The 20,148-nt window shown below is 30.8% G+C and overlaps 2 protein-coding genes across 2 annotated transcripts; both read right to left on the bottom strand.

The window, feature by feature from the left end:
- Positions 1-2,111: 2,111 nt before the first annotated feature.
- On the bottom strand, positions 2,112-6,215 carry LOC115979437 (aldehyde dehydrogenase family 2 member B7, mitochondrial-like). Its single transcript, XM_031101482.1, has 11 exons — positions 6,180-6,215; positions 5,617-5,730; positions 4,994-5,136; positions 4,717-4,867; positions 4,357-4,586; positions 4,157-4,246; positions 3,641-3,814; positions 3,210-3,347; positions 2,805-2,942; positions 2,657-2,718; positions 2,112-2,532 (listed from the first exon to the last, which is right to left on the bottom strand). Exons 2-11 carry the CDS (start codon positions 5,699-5,701, stop codon positions 2,259-2,261), a joined length of 1,485 nt encoding a protein of 494 aa, XP_030957342.1. The 5' UTR covers positions 5,702-5,730; positions 6,180-6,215; the 3' UTR covers positions 2,112-2,258.
- A 6,915-nt stretch (positions 6,216-13,130) lies between these two features.
- Positions 13,131-16,790, bottom strand: LOC115979478 (aldehyde dehydrogenase family 2 member B7, mitochondrial-like). The gene is made up of 11 exons (XM_031101531.1): positions 16,692-16,790; positions 16,174-16,287; positions 15,782-15,924; positions 15,507-15,657; positions 15,169-15,398; positions 14,968-15,057; positions 14,452-14,625; positions 14,226-14,363; positions 13,821-13,958; positions 13,673-13,734; positions 13,131-13,592 (listed from the first exon to the last, which is right to left on the bottom strand). The coding sequence occupies exons 2-11, from the start codon at positions 16,256-16,258 to the stop codon at positions 13,319-13,321; spliced, it is 1,485 nt and encodes a 494-aa protein (XP_030957391.1). The 5' UTR covers positions 16,259-16,287; positions 16,692-16,790; the 3' UTR covers positions 13,131-13,318.
- Between the last annotated feature and the right edge of the window lie 3,358 nt (positions 16,791-20,148).

Here is a 20,148-nt window from a genome sequence, read left to right on the forward strand (position 1 = left end):
GAAACCCACATAACTTTCTCAAAAAAAAAAAAAAAAAAAAAAAAAAAAAAAAAAACCCACATAAAATAAACCACCAAAAAAAAAAAAAAAAAATCAAATCACTTAGCACCCTTAGATGAAAGGTGTACCTATCAATTTTCCATTCTAAAGGTTCCTTAGCATCTATTCCATTTTGTGAGTCAGGATTAGAGGGTGTCGAATTTGGAAAGTAATGTTTAATTTTGAAGGGAAAAATGAATTGAAGTTAAAAAGTGGCTTAATTAATCCCTAATAATCCATTACCTAAAAAATTAAATTCTGGAAAATAGAAAGATTGGAAGTTGTAAAGAGGAACAATTAATCTCTAATAATCTATTTATTTTTCCTTATAAAAAATGATAATTTAACATAATTGACATAAAGACCATTACCTAAAATAATATAATTTAGAAAAATAGAAAGATAGATAGTTAGATAAAATTTGACATAAATGATACAACAAATGTGAATTAAAGTGACTTAGAAACCATTAGATTAAAAAAAAAAAAAAAACATTTAATATAGAAGACACGTCACCATGTATTGTAATGACACTATATATTTTTTATAATTTTTTTTTTAAAAAGTGCTACAAAGCTACACCTATAATATTCTCATAACACATCATAGGTTATAAGTTGTTAATGATTTTAATCTGGACCCATAATTGAAATTACTTTTTTGCCTACCAGTTACAACGAATAACAACTTACCACTTAGAATTTATAGTAAAAATGTTATGAACATATTTATTATTATTATTATTGATTTAATGGTCATTCTCTACTTTTGGAAATTTTATTTTTCCCCTTATATGTATTAGGGAGTAATGTTACAAATACAAATTATTTTATAACATTTGTTGATGTGACAAATTCTTACTAATTCTAATATGGGCCCATCACTAACATCATATATTTACTTTCAATAACTATTTGAAAAATGCTAAAGCCACATTAGTAGTTTGTAAAAATATTGTAAAAGAGTAATTTTACAGATAAACTATTTTATAACAATTTTACAAATTATTGATGTGACAAATTCTTACTAGTTCTAATATGAACCCATCACTAACATCATATATTTACTTTCAATAACTATTTGGAAAATGCTAAAGCCACATTAGTAGTTTGTAAAAATATTGTAAAAGAGTGATGCTACAGACACAAACTATTTTACAATATTTTTACAAATTGCAGATGTAACTTTATTATTTTCCAAATAGTTATTGTAAGTAAATATATGATGTTAATGATGGGTCCATATTAGAATGAGTAATGCTACCGATACAAATTATTTTACAATATTTTTACAAATTGCTGATGTGACTTTAGTATTTTCCAAATAGTTATTGCAAGTAAAAATGTGATGTTAGTTATAGACTCATGTTAGAATTAGTAAAAATTTGCCACATCAGTAGTTTGTAAAAATGTTGTAAAATAGTTTGTGTTTATAGCATTACTCTATTAGAACTAGTAAGAATTTACCACATCAACAGTTTGTAAAAATATTATAAAATAATTTCTATCTGTAGTATTACTTACGTATTGGGTACCAATGGACATGCATGACATTTAAGGGTCATATTTATATATTTTTATTTTTGGAAAATAATTTAACTCTCATATATAATTGCTCTAATTTAAAATATGGATAATAATATAATTAAGGTTTGCAATTGAAAATTCTGGCTTAACTAATTAAGTGTGGCATTTTTTTTTCTTTCCTGTTCAGTTTCATCACCTCACACGTTTTTAAACCTCAAGCGTGTGGCAAATCTTTTTTATTAAGTCTAATAATTATTAGATATTTTCATATACGTCATTGTTATAGCTTATAGGCTTTGACAAAGAGACGACACATGTTACCAATTTTTTTTTTTTTTTTTTTTGTATCCATGAGTTTTGTTTATTACTATTTTTGCTTATATTAGTTCATGGCAATATTGACAAGAGAGAATTAATACACATTTATATTTAAAAAAATGTATATAAACAACAAGTCAATTTATATTAAATATAGAGTGCTTCACATCCAACAAAATAAAGAAATCCAATCCAAGACTAAAGTTTTTTTTTTTTTTTTCCAGAATCGATTGCAGTGAATCACAAAACAAGGACTTAATAATCTCATCATTCAAACATAGCCTCCAATTTCGATCCTGTCTTCTCTTTATTTTGATCTGGTCTTCTCTTTATTATTTTTTGCAAATGCCGAAGACAGAAAAAAGAAAATTGAATTTAGAGCCATGCTGGATTCACCAAAGGAGTGCAAACAGACTTGACTTGCAAGTAATTTTCCAAACCGTTAAATCCATTCTCTCTGCCATGCCCACTCATCTTGTACCCACCAAAAGGAAGTGCAGCATCAAATATATCATAGCAGTTCACCCAAATCGTCCCAGCTTTTAGTGCACGTGATAAAGTGTTAATAGTGTCTACGTTCTGCGAAAAGACCCCAGCAGCAAGCCCATAGCGCGTGGAATTTGCCCTTCGAATCACCTCGTCAAGGTCCCTAAAATTAAATATTATAAATATAAAGGTGCATTCAGTATCACGTTATTTAAAATTTTAAATGACAGTACATTAACAAACCCCGTAAATTAAAATCGCCTAGTGTAAAAAGGATTGTTTCTCACTTGAATTTGAAGATGGTCTGCACTGGACCGAATATCTCATCCTTTGCTATCAACATGTCATCCTTGTATAAATTAACAGTTAGTTGCCTTCATAAACCGTAGTATTTCAAAATCATCATGGTACAATGATGGTATAACTAAAAGGTACCTTAACATTTGAGAACACTGTGGGCTTAATGTAATAGCCCTTGTCGCCAAGTCTTTCTCCCCCGCTTTCAAGGGTAGCTCCACTTTCAACACCAGATTTTATGTATTTCAGGACTTTGTTAAATTGCTCCGCGTCAATCTGATTCATTTGAGTAAGCAACATTCAGTATCAGTGTATCGCTAAAGATTGCAAACCAATTTATATTAGTAGTAAATAAAACCAGACAGAGACATAACTGATACTGTCCAAGATTTTGTGAAGCTATATTACATGTAAAAAGTAAAAGTTATAAATGCAGATGAGGCTTCTCAAACAACTTCCAACAATTTTGTAAGATAAGAGTCAAGCCTACACAAACGTGGCAGTAAAATTTACTAATTCACATGAGGAATTGTTGTTGATTACCTGAGGACCTTGTTCAACGCCCTCCTTGAATGGATCACCAACAGAACGCTTCAAAGCGCGTTGCTTTGCTTTCTGTACGAACTCGTCATATATACTTTCATGAACAAATGTACGAGATCCAGCAGCACAGCATTCTCCCTGCAGATTGGACAAAATCATGATCAATAAAATGAGTTTTAATTTCCTTGACAGGTTTCAGGTGATAACCCAACAGTAATGGTATTTTTTGCGGTGTTCCATGATGATTATGGTTCGAACCACAGCTTGTATGGTAGGATTTTTTTTTTTTTTTTTGTTGAGAAAAGTAACATATGGTAGGATTGGTGTATAATAAAAATATTGTTATTGCTAAATCTATACTTATCAACAAAAAATAAATAAATAAATTCCATAAGACACATCATAGTGTTGGAACAAGTTTATGGACAAACCTGATTAAAGAACAAAGCCAGGTGTGCAAGCTCCACTGCCTTATCTACATCAGCATCCTCACATACAATAAAGGGTGATTTCCCTCCAAGTTCCAAATGTACACCCTTCAGATTGCTTTTAGTTGCCAAATCAAGAACAATTTTTCCTGTCTCTGTTGATCCAGTGAAAGCAAGCTGTGCATAAGAAATAGTTTAGGAGGGATTCAAGCAATGACCAGTATATACAGTAACAATATGAGAACGTGTTCTGGATTGTTAGTATTCCCCCTAATCATTTCAAAATTTAATGAGATACCAAAGAAATGTCACAACTGATTGCTAAACACTCTTACAAGAAATTTTTATCTTTCTTGAAAGACAAATTACATCTAATGGGAATGCAATGTTAAAGATCTTAACCCCAAGGGTTCAGCTGAAGACCATGCCTCATGAAGTGAAGGTCACTGGTTCAAGTCTTCTCCATCTAACCCCTTAAGGCTAATAAATCACTCGAACCAAAATAAATATTTAGACTACCTTATCCACATCCATATGACTGGCAAGAGCTGCACCAGCAGTTGGACCATAACCAGGGATCACATTTAGAACACCTGGAGGAAGTCCAGCCTGTCACAAAGACCATATGATCAGAGTAAGTGATAAAGAGAGCAGCTTATGTGCAGAAAAGATGAGTTCACACATAAAACCTCAATGTACAAAGAACAAAAGTCTATCACCTCATATAGTAGCTTTGATACAAGGAGAGCAGTCAATGGTGTCTGCTCTGCTGGTTTCAATACAACAGTGCAGCCACATGCTATTGCAGGCCCGACCTTCCAGGCATACATAGGGAGAGGAAAATTCCAAGGAATAATTCCACCCGCCACACCAATAGGTTCATACAAGGTTTGCATATGGAATGGTCCATCAGCTGGAACTGTTAGGCCATGGATCTTATCCGCCCACCCTAATATTTTCACATATAGAAAATCTTAGAAAAACTTACAAAAATTGACGGAATGTAACGAACAATCAAATTATATAATGCAGAAGATGAACTATATCTATAGATTTATGGTTTACGGTTTACGGTTTACCAGCATTGTATCGCATTAAGCGTGTCATCATTGATGCTTCAATTTTAGCCTGTTCATATGGCTTCCCACTGTCCCAAGTCTCAAGCGCTGCAATTTCAGCATTGTGCTGTTCAAGCAAATTCGCAAAGCGCAAAAGTACCTTTTGCCTTTCCTGGATATTGTTTTAAATTTTTTATTTTTTTAAAAAAAAAATATCAATTATATGGATTGTAGACTGTTTTTTTGTTCTACATCAAATAAAAGGTGAAAAATAGGAAGCACAATAAGGAATAGTTACATAAGCAGTCATCTTTGGCCATGGCCCTTCATCAAATGCCTTGCGAGCAGCAGCAACTGCCCGATTTATATCTTCAGCATCACCTTCAGCAACATTGGCAATCACTTCCCCTGTCCTGGGATCCAATGTCTGAAAAGTTTTCCCTGAGACCAAATGTATACATAGCATAAATTTCAGCATACATCAGAATAATAACAATATTAACCTTGTCATGGACGCTTTGGAAAAAAACCTAAAACTTACAAACTTTTTTAAAAATACTAAAATTACTCTTTTAACTGGTTTGTATTTTTAAATTTTAAATAATTTTTAACTAAAATATAAAAATATTTTAGAATGTTTAAGAATTTGTGTAAAGATATTTTAGTACGTAAAATAATGAAACTCAATCCAGGAATCCTGTAATTAGTAGTGTAAATAATGGGTCTGAGGATACCACATTACCTAAAACTTGAGGTTAAAGATATAGTGATTTATGATATGATTTTTAAAAATAAAAGAAAAAAATTTATATATATGGTAAATTATATATGCATTCAATTGGTTTTTTTTGGACTTGCAAGCTTATCTTCCTCTCATTCTTATGGAATGATGAAGCTTGAGTCCGAACTCATCTACATTACCGGATGCTGCATCGACAAATTTCCCATCAATCAAAAGCTGGGTATATTTTACTTCAACCGGTGGCTTAATTGGAGCCTCAGACATTCTTTTGCACAAGTTGGTGGCAGTCTTGCCTGAAGGAAATAGCATTCAACCAATAAAAGAGCATTATTACAAAACCCAAAACAAAGGAATTATGGAACATTTCTAAATTCGCAAGTTCATTTATTTTTATAATTTGATTTCTTATTTTTGCTAAAAAACATTGTAGCTTAACTCACATATTCTAGTGTTTTTAATGACAACCACAAAATTCTAATACCCCTCCCCAACTATTGAATTATAAAAAAGAAAAATAAAACTTGATATATCTTTTAATTCTTTCAGCTTTTTTTTTTTTTGGAAGCATTTGAATGGATTTTGAAAACCAGATACCCCAAAATCATACAACGTTAAAACACCCACTACAGAACCTGATTCAATGTATAATGTGATTTTCAATATACAAAACCTTAACAAGAACTCAATCTTAACCCAAAAAACATAGAATATCACAATCAAACAATTACAATAAGACACTCACACTTGTCTCTCTTTCTCTGTGTGATAGCTTGATACAAAGCTCAAATTGCTATATATTTTCGTGTGTCAGTGTGTGTTTATATACATATCAGTTGGGCACCAATGAATGATTCAAGATGATTGCTACCACTCTATCTTTGTCTAATAATAGTACATACTATCTAATAATAGTGCATGCTATCTCAACAAACAAACAAAAAAAAGAGATAAGAAGTGTGACGCATCAAAAACCCCAAAATAATTAGAACTTTTTCTAATGAGCATTAACTATTAATAATAATTTTATTAAAGAATTATCAAAAGGTGACGCCAATCGAGGGTTTTTGTATATTATTACTATTATTATATTTTTTTTGGTTTAAAAGTGTATTTGCTTATTATGTTTGTTTGTTCCATAGATTATAGCAGTGTAGTATTATTATTAAATAGATGTGGGTAAATAAATAAGATAATAAATTAATCAGAAATAGCTAATCCAACAATATCTACTAGACTTTTATTACTAGTGGAGCTAATTAATGTGATTGGTACCAGTTTAACAAGAGATAATAAATAGGTGTTTGAATTATTTATTTTTTTTATAATTAATACTTACATAATAAAATTTATAATTTTTTTTAAATTTGCAATATACAAAATTTAAATTGTAAAGTATATATGATAGGCCTATATGTGAGGTGGTAAATTAATTTGAGAATATTGCGATTTTTTTATGGGATAATTTTATAGGTTTTGTTACTTGCTAATAAAAGGACTATTTGAGTTGTCAGCCAACTCAGTGCTAAGACCGATTATCAAGACGGTTTTTTTTTTTTTTTCTCCGATAGAAAAGATAGAAATTATCAAGACGTCTAAACTCATGTGGATTTTTTTTTTTCGTAATTCCTTTGCATTTAATTTGGTAATACTTTTGTCAAACTTGTATACTGTTGTTACTTCAACCTGTATGATCATATTATTTGATCTAAAGAAGATTTAATGACATCTTTTTAGAAGTTGGGGCAAAGAAAATCAAGATTTGAGCCAGTTGACATATGAAGAGTTTTTTGTTGATTGTCTTAAATAATGATTTGTGTGCATCATCCTTAGCCTTACTTATTTATTTTCATAACACAAGTTCACTTTCTCCCTGTCTTTGTTTAACCATGACAGTAAAATCATCTTTTAAAGTTGATTTTTTTTTCCCCGTATATAAGGAGCAATTTATGCAGAAACAGGGAGAATCCATCAATTCTAGCAAGTTCTGACCATTTAAATGTCAAATTTACCACCCCAAAAAAAAAAAATGCTTATTGATTTATATGCCTTAGTATGAGTTATACATAGAGCAATAATGGAATTTCAAAAGAAAACTAAGGTTTGTGTTCTAAATTGCAAGTGAACCATGTTAGAAAAGTGATGTTGGAAAATTGGCTAATTTTAAAACTTCAAAATTTAAATAAAATAAAAAAAAAGGTTTTTCCTAACCACCTTTCTTCCGCCTTTTTCTCTCATTCTCTCTCTCACGTTTTTTTTAGAACCCATTATCAAGTAGTTATCCAAATTTTAATCCAAAAATAAAAAGCAATTATCCAAACTTAAAATTCAACAAAAACCTATTATGAAACACTGAAAAAAAAAAAAAATTGTACTTTTTTTTTCTTTGTTCTTCATTCTTCGTGTCCCTTCATCTTTATTCATCTTCTCTTTCTTCTTAAAATTCTAAAAAACAAATTCAATCCTTAGGGCATGTTTGGTAAGAGTATTTAAATATAGTTTTTTATTTTGCAATCTATAAAATAGTAGGTCCTACACTTGAATTTATTGTTTGACTAATATATTCTAAATACAGTTTTCAAAAAATTGTATCCTATTTTCCTAATTTAGAACAGGATTTTGAAAACGGCTAACGGAGTGTGTTTTCAGGACATCGAAAATGTTTTTAATAACATAATTGTAAATAAATTAGAAACGCTAGACCTTACATATTTATCCAAACTCTTTTATCTCTTAAATTAAGGAGCTTCTCTTTATTACAAAAAAAAATTCTTACACTTCAAATTTGAAACTTATCATTAAAAAAAAAAAAAAATGATGAACTCTATTTCTTTATCATTATCCACAAAAAAAAAAAAAAAAAAAAAAGTAATCTACAGATTGTCAGATTCTACACGTTACTTTTTGTAAATTTTTTTTTTTTAAATCTCAAAAATAGAAATGTTCTCCCAAACAATTATTTTTTTGTTTTTAGTATTTTGAAAATTGTTCTTAAAAGTGGGAAACAAACATGTAAAATATAAAAATTATTATCTAAAAACTAGTTTCAAGTTAAATTTTTTTGAAAATTGTTTTTATACTATTTTTGAGAACAAAAATAAAAATTCTTCTACCAATCAGGCCAACATATCCCACTAATTTCAAAGGACAATTACTCAAAACTCAATTAGGAAGCTACAAATATACCATTTGTTTTTAATAAATTTCATTATATTACTTTCTTTTTCCCTTTGTCTTTCTCTTTGTCTCTCTTCTCTAATTGCTCCAGACACAAAAGAAAAGAAGAAAAAAACCTTATCACACGCACTTATTCATACAACTATCTTAATGCATTATCACTCATTCTTTAATTTTTGGGATAATTACCTAATTGTGCTTTAAGCCTTTAACTCCCTTTCCTCGATTTCTTAGCTACCTATAATTGTTTGGTCAGCCAATGTATGACTGCCGCATAATATGTGCGTGTTTTTTGTGTGTCATAGCATTTCCCTTAAATTATTGAACAAATGATTTGTGTTTCTCATTTTACGTTTCACTTAGTGATTGGCAGATAAATTTTCTTTATCAGACAATATAACTGTATTACTATAATTACCTCCTCAGGTCTGGTGGAATCTGGAAAGAAAATAACTTGGTGCCTTACTTCTAAAAAAATAAAACTAAACAAAATCTTGGTGCCTTCCTTCCAACAATCCTTTATCCCTTTTTTTGTGGGACATTTTATATTCCACCAATTGTGGAATGTCAAGTATGTGATGTTTTCTCATTTTAAACTTTAGGTAACGTTTGGTACGGGAAATCCACATTACTCCTGGCATTCAAATTATTGGGAATGTGATACCTTGAAATATGGATGCCTAGGAATATAATTATTCCTATGTTTAGTTTAATTGAGAATCTAATAAGATTTTTAGGAATATGAGATTATAATATTTGGGTTATTCCTAAGAATCTTAACTGAATTATTTATTTTTCCCATTCTATCCTTAGATTTGTGAATCCAATATAAGTTTTTTTTTTAATCTTCCTCTAAATAAATAATGAAAAACAAAATATAAACTATAAATTATGACAAATCCAAAAACGCGCATACAAATATGATGGGTTGTTAAAAATTAAAAATCTACACATTCTATGTCATTGTATAACAAACATCAAAAGCACCAGATATGATATAAATTATTAAAATTGTAGAAACAAAGCCATTAATCTAAAAACAAAAAACCAGATGAAGCCACCAATCCATATCTATATTTCTAGCAACTATTCAAAACCAAGATTTGAGATACAAATAGATACATTAACAAATTTCTATGAAAATAGATCCATTAATAATTTGTTGAGACATATACCAATAAAAGTGAATACCTGGTAACAATGGAGGGTCTCCTTCAAACTTTTTTTTTTTTTTTTTTTTCACACATGAAACTTAAATAGAACTTTGTTAATGATTATATCAACAGAGTTGTCTATCTTATTTATGTTGTTTTGGCAAGAAAAGATAAAGACAAAGGAAAATATATTGATGATTTTTTTTTAATATTTTATCTCAATTGCTTAAATGATAAAAACAAAGAGTTAAAATTGTCAATTTATTAAAAATACAATTTTCTTTAAGCTTAAAAATCTGGATATCCACATATTTTAAAGGGAATCCACATTCCTACTGAAAGGGGTTAAAAGGGAATCCATATTCCCCTGGCATATGATTCCCTAATGTGATTTGCAACCAAATATAAGAATTTTTAAACATTCCTAGGAATGCTAAAACATTACCTCGTACCAAATACCACATTAGTTCTTTTATAAGGAAAGTAAAAAAAATAAGCAAGCAAAATTTGGCACATATGTAAAACATGACACAGTAAGGGATCTCTTAGAACTTTCACCAATTTCAATAACAAGGACAAGAAAATCGGCATTTCATTGATTTTAGATGTAATTCAAAAGAGTCCGAATTTGATAAGGATGTAGTGCAAAACCCCCACTTTACACCCTCCAATAGAAATATGCCACCTCACCATTTTACTCTTAAATGAATAACACATACCACCGCACACTTTTGGTGTGATGGTTACTCCATAAGTATAAGTGCTTGTGAGGTATAAAGGGCAAGGGGCCGAGGTTCAAGTCTTTAAGAATGAGTTTCACACACATCTATACTTAAATTAGGTTAGAGTAGAATTTCTATTTTGTATAAAAAAATAAAAATAAAAAATATTTCCTTTTATACCCAATTTCATAAAATCAAAAATCCCAATCATATGAGAAACCCACCTCTGCCTCTACCTCCAAAAGCCAGAGACGATGCCAGAGTGTCGCCGGAATCTGGAAGTTCTTAATGCTTGGCTCTACCTTGGGAGCAATCGGCAAAGAAATCTATTTGTTAACAGCCTCTCTTCTTCTTGTCAGTCACATTTTGCCAAATTTTATTTTTATGAAATAAAGGTAAAATATCACTACATTTATTAGTTATTATTGGGTTGGTTTTACATATTACATTTTTGGTGCTAATATTTAATTTATTTCTTTTGGTTTGATATTCCTACTGAAAAATAATATAGTTCTTTTATGTTTTTTTGAATTGCACTGACATAGTTTGATATTCCTACATTTTTTCGATATTGTAAGTTACTAACGTCTTAATTCCTATCACATACAGATAAAACAATAGGTGAATTACTAACATCTCAATTCTTCTCATACATAGATACAAATATAGGTATTATTGTCTTTTTCTTTTTCTTCTTTGTCATACTTTATTTGTATCCAAAACACTCCTTCAAACTTGAAACCCCCCCAATTCCCCTCTCATTTTCCACTAACCAAACAAACTCTGTAACAAATTCACAATAAAAATAAATAAATGAAATCACAAAATCAAACTTTGCAACCACAAAAAAAATAATAAAGAAGATTTGATAGACCATTCCATATTTCCATTATGTCTAATGGGAAAGCAATCACAATTAAATTTGGAACCCAATACCCCAATTTCACTCTTACATTTTCTCACAAATCAAAGAAACCCACATAAAAATAAACCACCAAAAAAATAAATTCGAAACACTTAGCAACCTTAGATGAAAGGTGTATCTACCAATTTTCCATTCCAAAGGTTCCTTACTTTTCTTAGCATATATCCCATTTATTGAGTCAGGATTAGAGGGTGTCAAATTTGGAAAGTGATGTTTAATTTCAAAGGAAAAAATGAATTGAAGTTATAAAGAGGCTTATTAATTCATAATAATTCATTACCTAAAAGATTTAATTCAGGAAAATAGAAGTGTTTGTGTGGTGTGGGGGGCAAGGACTGGGTTCAAGTTTTCAGAAGGGAACTTCACACATATATACACTTAAATTAAGTTAGAGTAGAACTTTTATCTTGTATTAAAAAATTAATAATAATTGACATAAAGACCATTACCTAAAATAATATAATTCAAGAAAAAAAAAATATAAAGATAGATAATTAGATAAATTTGACATAAATCATCACAACAAATGAGAATTAAACTGATTTAAAAGCCATTAGCTAAAAAACATTTAATATAGAAGACACATATCACTATAACGACACTATTATATATTTTTGCTAATATTTTTGGGAAGAAGTGCTACATCTACACCCACAATATTTTCACAACAAATTATAGATTGTAAGTTTTTAATGGTTCTTTGGACCTACATTGCTAGATATGCGAGAGATGTTAGCGAGTTATCAGTGTGGATGGAAGATGTTCCTCCACACCTTTTTCCTATAATCCATGCCGAGTTGGCGTTTGATCAATAAAATTACAGTGGTTCCTCTCAAAATAAATAAATAAATTGGACCTACATTTAAAATTACCTTTTTGCCTACTAGTAGCAATGAGTAACAACTTATCACTTAAAATTTATTATAAAAATATTGTGAATTAGCATTCATTTTTTTTTTTAATTAGTGATTTAATAGTCATTCTGTCCTTTTCCCCTTATATTGGGTACCAATGGACATGTATGACATTTATGGGTCATATATATATTTGGAGAGTCATTTAACTCTCATATTTAATTGTTCTAATTTAAAATGAGTAATGCTACTGTCAAAAAGTATTTTACAACATTTTTACAAAATGTTGATGTGATCAACTTTTTATTGGTTTTCACTTAGACCCACCATTAACATCACTTTTTCATTTACCATATTAATAGTTTATAAAATAATTTGTAAAAAAGTTTGTATCTCCAACATTACTCATTTAAAATATGGTAATAATAATATAATCAAGGTTTGTAATTAAAAAATAGTGGCTTAACTGCTTAAATATGGTTTTTTTTTTTTTTTTTTTTTTTTTTTTTTTTTCTGTTCAGTTTCATCACCTCACACGTTTCTAAACCTCAAACTTGTGGCAAATCTTTTTCTTTTCTTTTCTCTTTTTTATTAAGTCTAATAATTATCAGATATTTTCATATATGTCATTGTTATATGCTTTGACAAAGAGACACAAGTTACCATTTTTTTTTGTATCCACGAGTTTTGTTTATTATTATTTTTGCTTATATAGTTCATGACAATATTGACCACAAGGTGAGAGAGAAATAATTTTCTAAAAGAGAGAGAGAGAGAGAGAGAGAGAGAGAGAGAGAGAGAGAAATAATACACCTTTAAATAGATACAACAAGTCAATTTATATTAAATATAGACTGCTTCACATCCAACAAAATAAAGAAATCCAATCCGAGATTGCAGTCCTTTTTATTTTTTATTTTTTTTATCAATTGCAGTGCATAACAAACAAAGATTTGATAATCCAATTTTGATCCGGTCCTTTCTTTATTTTAATCCGGTCTTCTCTTTATTACAATTTGCAAACGCCGAAGACTGAAAAAAGAAAATTGAATTTAGAGCCATGCTGGATTCACCAAAGGAATGCAAACAGACTTGACTTGCAAGTAATGTTCCAGACTATTCATTCCTTTCTCTCTGCCATGCCCACTCATCTTGTACCCACCAAAAGGAAGTGCAGCATCATATACATTATAGCAGTTCACCCATACAGTCCCAACTCGTAATGCACGTGTTAATGTGTTAATAGTGTCTACGTTCTGCGAAAAGATCCCAGCAGCAAGCCCATATTGCGAGTCATTCGCCCTTCGAATCACCTCGTCAAGGTCCCTGAAATATTATAAATCCAAAGGTGCATTCAGTACCGCGTTATTTAAAATCGCAAGTGCAAAAAAGGATTCGTTTCTCACTTGAATTTCAAGATGGTCTGCACGGGACCGAATATCTCATCCTTTGCTATCAACATGTCATCCTGATATAAATTAACACATAGTTGCCTTCATAAACCATAGTATTTCAAAAACTTCATGGTACAATGATGGTATAACTAAAAGGTACCTTAACATTTGAGAACACTGTGGGCTTAATGTAATAGCCCTTGTCGCCATATCTTTCTCCCCCACTTTCCAGGGTAGCTCCACATTCAACACCAGATTTTATGTATTTCAGGATTTTGTTAAATTGCTCCGTGTCAATCTGATTCATTTGAGTAAGCAACGTTCAGTATCAGTGTATCACTAAAGATTGCAAAGCAATTTATACTTGTAGTAAATAAAAGCAGCCAGAGACATAACTGATATTGTCCAAGATTTTGTGAAGCTATATTACATGTAAAAAGTAAAAGTTATAAATGCAAATGAGGCTTCTCAAACAACTTTCAACAATTTTGTAAGATAAGTGTCAAGCAAACACAAATGTGACAGTAAAATTTACTAATTCACATGAGGAATTGTTGTTGATTACCTGAGGACCTTGTTCAATGCCCTCCTTGAATGGATCACCAATAGAACGCTTCAAAGCACGCTGCTTTGCTTTCTCTACGAACTCATCATATATACTTTCATGTACAAATGTACGAGATCCAGCACAGCAGCATTGTCCCTTCAGATTGGAAAAAATCATGATCAATAAAACGAATTTTAACTTCCTTGAGACCAATCATAGTATCAAAACAATCCTATGGACAAACCTGATTAAAGAACAAAGCAAAGTGGGCAAGCTCCACTGCCTTATCTATATCAGCATCCTCACATACAATAAAGGCTGATTTCCCTCCGAGTTCCAAAGATACTGACTTCAGATTGCTTTTGTTTGCCAATTCATGAACAATTTTTCCTGTCTCTGTTGATCCAGTGAAAGCAAGCTGTGCATAGAAATTACTGAGAGTTTAGGAGGCATTCAAGCAATGACCAGTATATACAACATGAGAATGTGTTCTGGATTGTTAGAATCCCCCCTAATCATTTCAAAATTTGATGGAATACCAAAGAAATGTCACAATTGATTGCTAAACACCCTTACAGGAAATTTTTATCTTTCTTGAGAGGCAAATTACATCTAATAGGAATGCAATATAAAAGATCTTAACCCCAAGGGTTCAGCTGAAGACCATGCCTCATGTAGTGGAGGTCACTGGTTCGAGTCTTCTCCATCTAACCCCTTAAGGCTAATAAATCACTTGAACCAAAAGAAATATTTAGACTACCTTATCCACATCCATATGACTGGCAAGAGCTGCACCAGCAGTTGGACCATAACCAGGGATCACATTTAGAACACCTGGAGGAAGTCCAGCCTGTCACAAAGATCATATGATCAGAATAAGTGATAAAGAGTGCAGCTTATGTGCAGAAAAGTTGAGTTTAGAGATAAAACCTCAATGTAAAAAGAACAAAAGTTTATCTACCTCATGAAATAGCTTTGCTGCAAATAAAGCAGTCAATGGTGTCTGCTCTGCTGGTTTCATTACAAGGGTGTTGCCACATGCTAATGCAGGCCCGACCTTCCAAGCAAACATGGGGAGAGGAAAATTCCATGGAATAATCCCACCAGCAACACCAATAGGTTCATGCAAGGTTTGCATATGGTATGGTCCGTCAGCTGGAACTGTGAGACCATGGATCTTATCCGCCCACCCTAAAATTTTCACATATAGAAAATCTTAGAAAACTTACAAAAATCAACAGAATTTAACGAACAATCAAAATATATAATGCTGAAGATGAACCGTATCTATAGATTTACCAGCATAGTATCTCATCAGGCGTATATAAATTTGAACTTCTGTAACAGCCTGTTGATATGGCTTCCCATTGTCCCAAGTCTCAAGCGCTGCAAGTTCATCATTGTGCTGCTCAAGCAAATCCGCATAGCGCAAAACTATTTTTTGCCTTTCCTGGATATTGTTTAAAATTTTTTATTTAAAAAAAAAAAAATCAATTATATGGATTGTAGACTGTTTTTTTTGTTCTACATCAAATAAAAGGTGAAAAATAGGAAGCACAATAAGGAATAGTTACATAAGCAGTCATCTTTGGCCATGGTCCTTCATCAAATGCCTTGCGAGCAGCAGCAACGGCTCGATTTATATCTTCAGCATCACCTTCAGCAACATTGGCAATCACTTCCCCTGTCCTGGGATCCAATGTCTGAAAAGTTTTCCCTGAGACCAAATGTATACATAGTAGCATACATCAGAATAATAAGAATATGATGTGTCTGAGGATACCATATTACCTAAAGTTTGAGGTTAAAAATATAGTGATTTATGGTATGATTTAAATATATATATATAGTAAATTGTACATACATTCAATTGTTTTTCTTTTCTTTTCTTTTTTTTTTTTTTAATTTGCAAGCTTATCTTATGGAATGATGAAGTACCATTTGGGTCCAAACTCATCTACATTACCTGATGCTGCGTCGACAAATTTCCCATCAATAAAAAGCTGGGTATATTTTACTGTAACCGATGGCTTAATTGGAACCTCAGACATTCTTTTGCTCAAGCTAGTGGCAGTCTTACCTGACAAGGAAATAACATTCAACCAATAAAAAAGCATTATTACAAAACCCAAAACAAAGGAACAATAGAACATTTCTAATTGTTTTAAACATTTCTAAATTCCCAAGTTCATTTATTTTTAAAATTCGATCTCTTGTTTTTGCTAAAAGCATTGTAACCTAACTCACATATTCTGGTGATTTTAATGATGGTTGCAAAATTCAAATACCCCTCCTCAACTATTGAATTATAAAATTGAAAAACAAAAAAACTTATTCAACGTGCTTAGTCCATTTAGTATATATATATATATATATATATATATGTATAATGTGATTTTCAATATACAAAACCTTAACCAGAACTTAATCTTAACCAAAAAAACATAGAATATCACAATCAAACAATTACAATAAGACACTCACACTTGATTCTCTTTCCCTGTGTGATAGCTTGATACAAAACTCAAGTTGCTATGTGTTTACGTGTGTGTGTCAATGTGTTTATATACATAGCAGTTGGGCACAAATGAATGGTTCTAGATGATTTCGACAACCGTATCTTTGTCTAATAATAGTACATACTATCTAGATGTACTACTATTTATCTCCAAAAAAAAAAGAAAAAAAAAAAGATGAGAAGTGTGACGCATCAAAAACGCCAAAATAATTGAAACTTTTTTTTTTAAATAAGCATTAACTATTTATATTAATTTTATTAAAGAATTATCAAAAGTTGAACCCACCGTGGGTTTCTGTATATTATTATTATATCTTTTTTGGCTGAAAATTTTATTTATTTATTATGTTTGTTTATTACATAGATTGTAGCATTGTAGTATTATTATTATGAATAATGCTAGACATACAAAATTAATATTTTGTAAAAATGTTATAAAATAGTTTATGACTATAGTATTACTTTATTATTATTAAATAGTTATGGATAAATAAATAAGATAATAAATTAACGAGAAAAGGCTAATCCAAACAACATGGACAATATTTTTACTACTAATACAAAACACTTATAAATAGAGCTAATTAATGTGACTAATACCAGTTTAACAAGAGATAATAAATAGGTGTTTGAATTATTATTTTATATAATTAATACTTATATAATAAAATTTATGACATTCATAAATCTTAAGTATTTTTTTTTAATTTGCAATATAAAAAATTTAAATTGTAAATTATGATAAACCTATATGTGAGGTGGTAAACTAATTTGAGAATATTATGAATCTTGATTGTGCTAATAAAAGGACTATTTTATTAGTCAGCCAACTCAGTGCTAAGACCGATTATCTAGACGTCAATTGTGGGGATCAGTGTGAAGGTTGTAATAATAGTTTCACTAAACTCATGTGGAATTTTGTGCCGGGTATGGTTTTTCCTACTTTAAAGGTTTGTTTTAACAGTGCTTGGATTCTTCTTTAAAAAAAAAACAAAAAAACAAAACAAAAAACAAAAACAAAAACACAATGCTTGGATAAAATGGGAGTATGCATCACATCATAATTAGTGGGTTTTGGTTAAGACTTTTTTTTTTTTTTTTTTTTTGTGGACAGAAAAGCGGTAGGGTTTTGGATAAGACTTAAGAGTAGATTTATGGACGATTACCCTATTCCTATCCAAATTATATGATGAATACCAAATATTTTAGTAATTTCTAACTTAGAGCTTTGACTTTCTCAAAAAAGAAAAAAAAAAAGTAATTTAGAGCTTTGACTTGTTATACCGGTTTTTTGCATGCAAAGAATAGGCAATGAATTCACTTGTTTCTCCAAAAAATAAAAATCACTTGTTTCACTTTTCGGTAATTAGAAATTAAATTATATTGTTGCTACTATAATGTCTCAATTCAATTAGGATAAAAAAAAAAAAAAGAGGCTTTTGTTAACGAGAGCCAAACGATTTTTTGTTAAGATTACAAAGTTTATCTACAAAATTAGTTGTAGTCTTAGGCTGTAACCTTACTTAATAAAATAAATATTATTTCATATTTTGAAAATCTAACCAGAATTGTATGTTCTTTACACTCTTGATACACATGTCAAATTTTGTGTCAATCGGATATTATTTACTATATAATCTATAAGTTTATATTTTATGCATAATTTTAAACTACAAAAACTTGTAATTTAAAAAATTTATTGATGACATAACTATTAATCTTTAATTTTCTAGAAATTTTGCAAACATAGAAAATATAAAAAGAATATGTAATCCAATGGTGGATTTGTTAAAATTTACCATCAATAAAAAGATATTAAGTAAGGTTATAACCTTAAGCTACAACCAATAAGGTTACAACTAATAAGGTTACAACCAATTTTGTAACTAAACTTTGTCCTTTATAAAATAAAACTAGTAATTGTCTCATGCATTGCAATATTTTTTTTAATAATTTTTTTTCATTTATTATTGTTGTTGTTGTTGTTGATGCATAAAAACTCGTATGCAAATATAGTTATTTAAAATTATTGTGTAGAATTAATAATGGTAAATAACTAAAAGATAACTATAGTCAAGGATTATTTTTAAAAAAACTTATAATCAAGAAAAGCAGAATGGCTTGAGAAAATTACATGTGCTATCATTGCATTCATCCTCATATTTCTCATTTCAAAATTAATTACATACTAGTTAAATTCCCATGACATGCACAATTTTGATCATAAATTTATGGGATAATTACACTTTACCCACTTGTGGTTTGCCTCTAATTTGACTTACTTACCTGTAATTTCAATTTTGACACTTTACTCACCTGTGATTCCCACCATTACTGTGTCGTAACCCACCTCTCCTTCAGCCGTTACTCTAACACATAATATGTCAAAAAGAATCTAATTCATGTTCATGCTAACAGAAGAGTGGATCCAATACCAAGACGACTTCTTTCTCAGGAAGTGCAACAAGTACTTTAGGAATTTTGGGATATCATGCCCCACGAGTGAGTTGCCAAGTGCCCCTTAGGAGGGCAGTCTACCACAACATCGAGTTGGAGCCTGAAGCCAAACCCCCTTATACTTAGACTGGGGCTGGGTTTAGAATATGCCCCCCCCCCCCCAACTAGCATCTATTAGCTAATTCATACCTGTATCATAAACGGCAATCCGTTCTCTTCCCTTTAGCAGTCTAAGGTAAGCGGTAGCATTCCCCTAATCAGTCTAGTCCATAGTAATAGGAGCAATCAGTACGATTATCTTTTTACAATTCTCTTTCCTTTAACATAACAATATACTTGTTGTGTAATATTTTCTTTCCGAAGGTGGGGTTAAGGCAGCAAGCATAGGTGCTTCGGTTTCCGGTAGCAAGTAATCAGGTATGTGTAAAGCAAATCCGTCCTGTCCTGGTAGGCACAGGAGATCAAGCAAAGCATGACGGTCTTCAGTCTAGTATTCTAATAGATCAAAACACTCCTCACTCTCCAAACTCACTCCCATCCAACCCAACTTGCTCACCAAACAAAGATCCTACAAAATGCAATGCACTTCGCTTGAGATAACTAGGTTTTGATCGTGCATGCAAACCGAGCCAAGGAAGAAGGAGACACAGTTGCTCCTCTATTCAACTGTTGTAGGTAGATTAGAATCACCTAAGATCCTACAATGCAATGCGCTTCGCTTGAGATAACTGGGTTTTGATCATGCATGCAAATCAAGCCGAGGAAGAAGGAGACACAGTTGCTCCTCTGTTCAGTGGTTACAGATAGATCAGGATTATTACTCTTTAATTTTTGAAACCTGGGGTTTTAAATTGGGTTTTAAAATTCTTTCTTCCAAATTAGGTTTTTGCTTAACCATGGAACTGGTAGTGCTTGTTAAAAAACTATGTTTCAATTTCATCAAACTGGGTTTTTGCTTGCTATGTT

Source organism: Quercus lobata, chromosome 3, assembly GCF_001633185.2.
Source record: "Quercus lobata isolate SW786 chromosome 3, ValleyOak3.0 Primary Assembly, whole genome shotgun sequence".
NCBI classification, from domain to species: domain Eukaryota; kingdom Viridiplantae; phylum Streptophyta; class Magnoliopsida; order Fagales; family Fagaceae; genus Quercus; species Quercus lobata.

Bases quoted from the DNA above. Each gene is read 5' to 3' on its own strand.
- LOC115979437 (XM_031101482.1), bottom strand. From the start codon at position 5,701: ATGTCTGAGGCTCCAATTAAGCCACCGGTTGAAGTAAAATATACCCAG. The intron at 4,587-4,716 runs GTAAACCGTAAA...TGAAAATATTAG, and splicing joins CTTAATGCGATACAATGCTG to GGTGGGCGGATAAGATCCAT. The intron at 3,815-4,156 runs GTAGTCTAAATA...TCTTATGCACAG, and splicing joins GTCATATGGATGTGGATAAG to CTTGCTTTCACTGGATCAAC.
- LOC115979478 (XM_031101531.1), bottom strand. From the start codon at position 16,258: ATGTCTGAGGTTCCAATTAAGCCATCGGTTACAGTAAAATATACCCAG. The intron at 15,925-16,173 runs GTAATGTAGATG...ATTTGGTCTCAG, and splicing joins ATTTGTCGACGCAGCATCAG to GGAAAACTTTTCAGACATTG. The intron at 14,364-14,451 runs GTTTGTCCATAG...TCCAATCTGAAG, and splicing joins TTGCTTTGTTCTTTAATCAG to GGACAATGCTGCTGTGCTGG.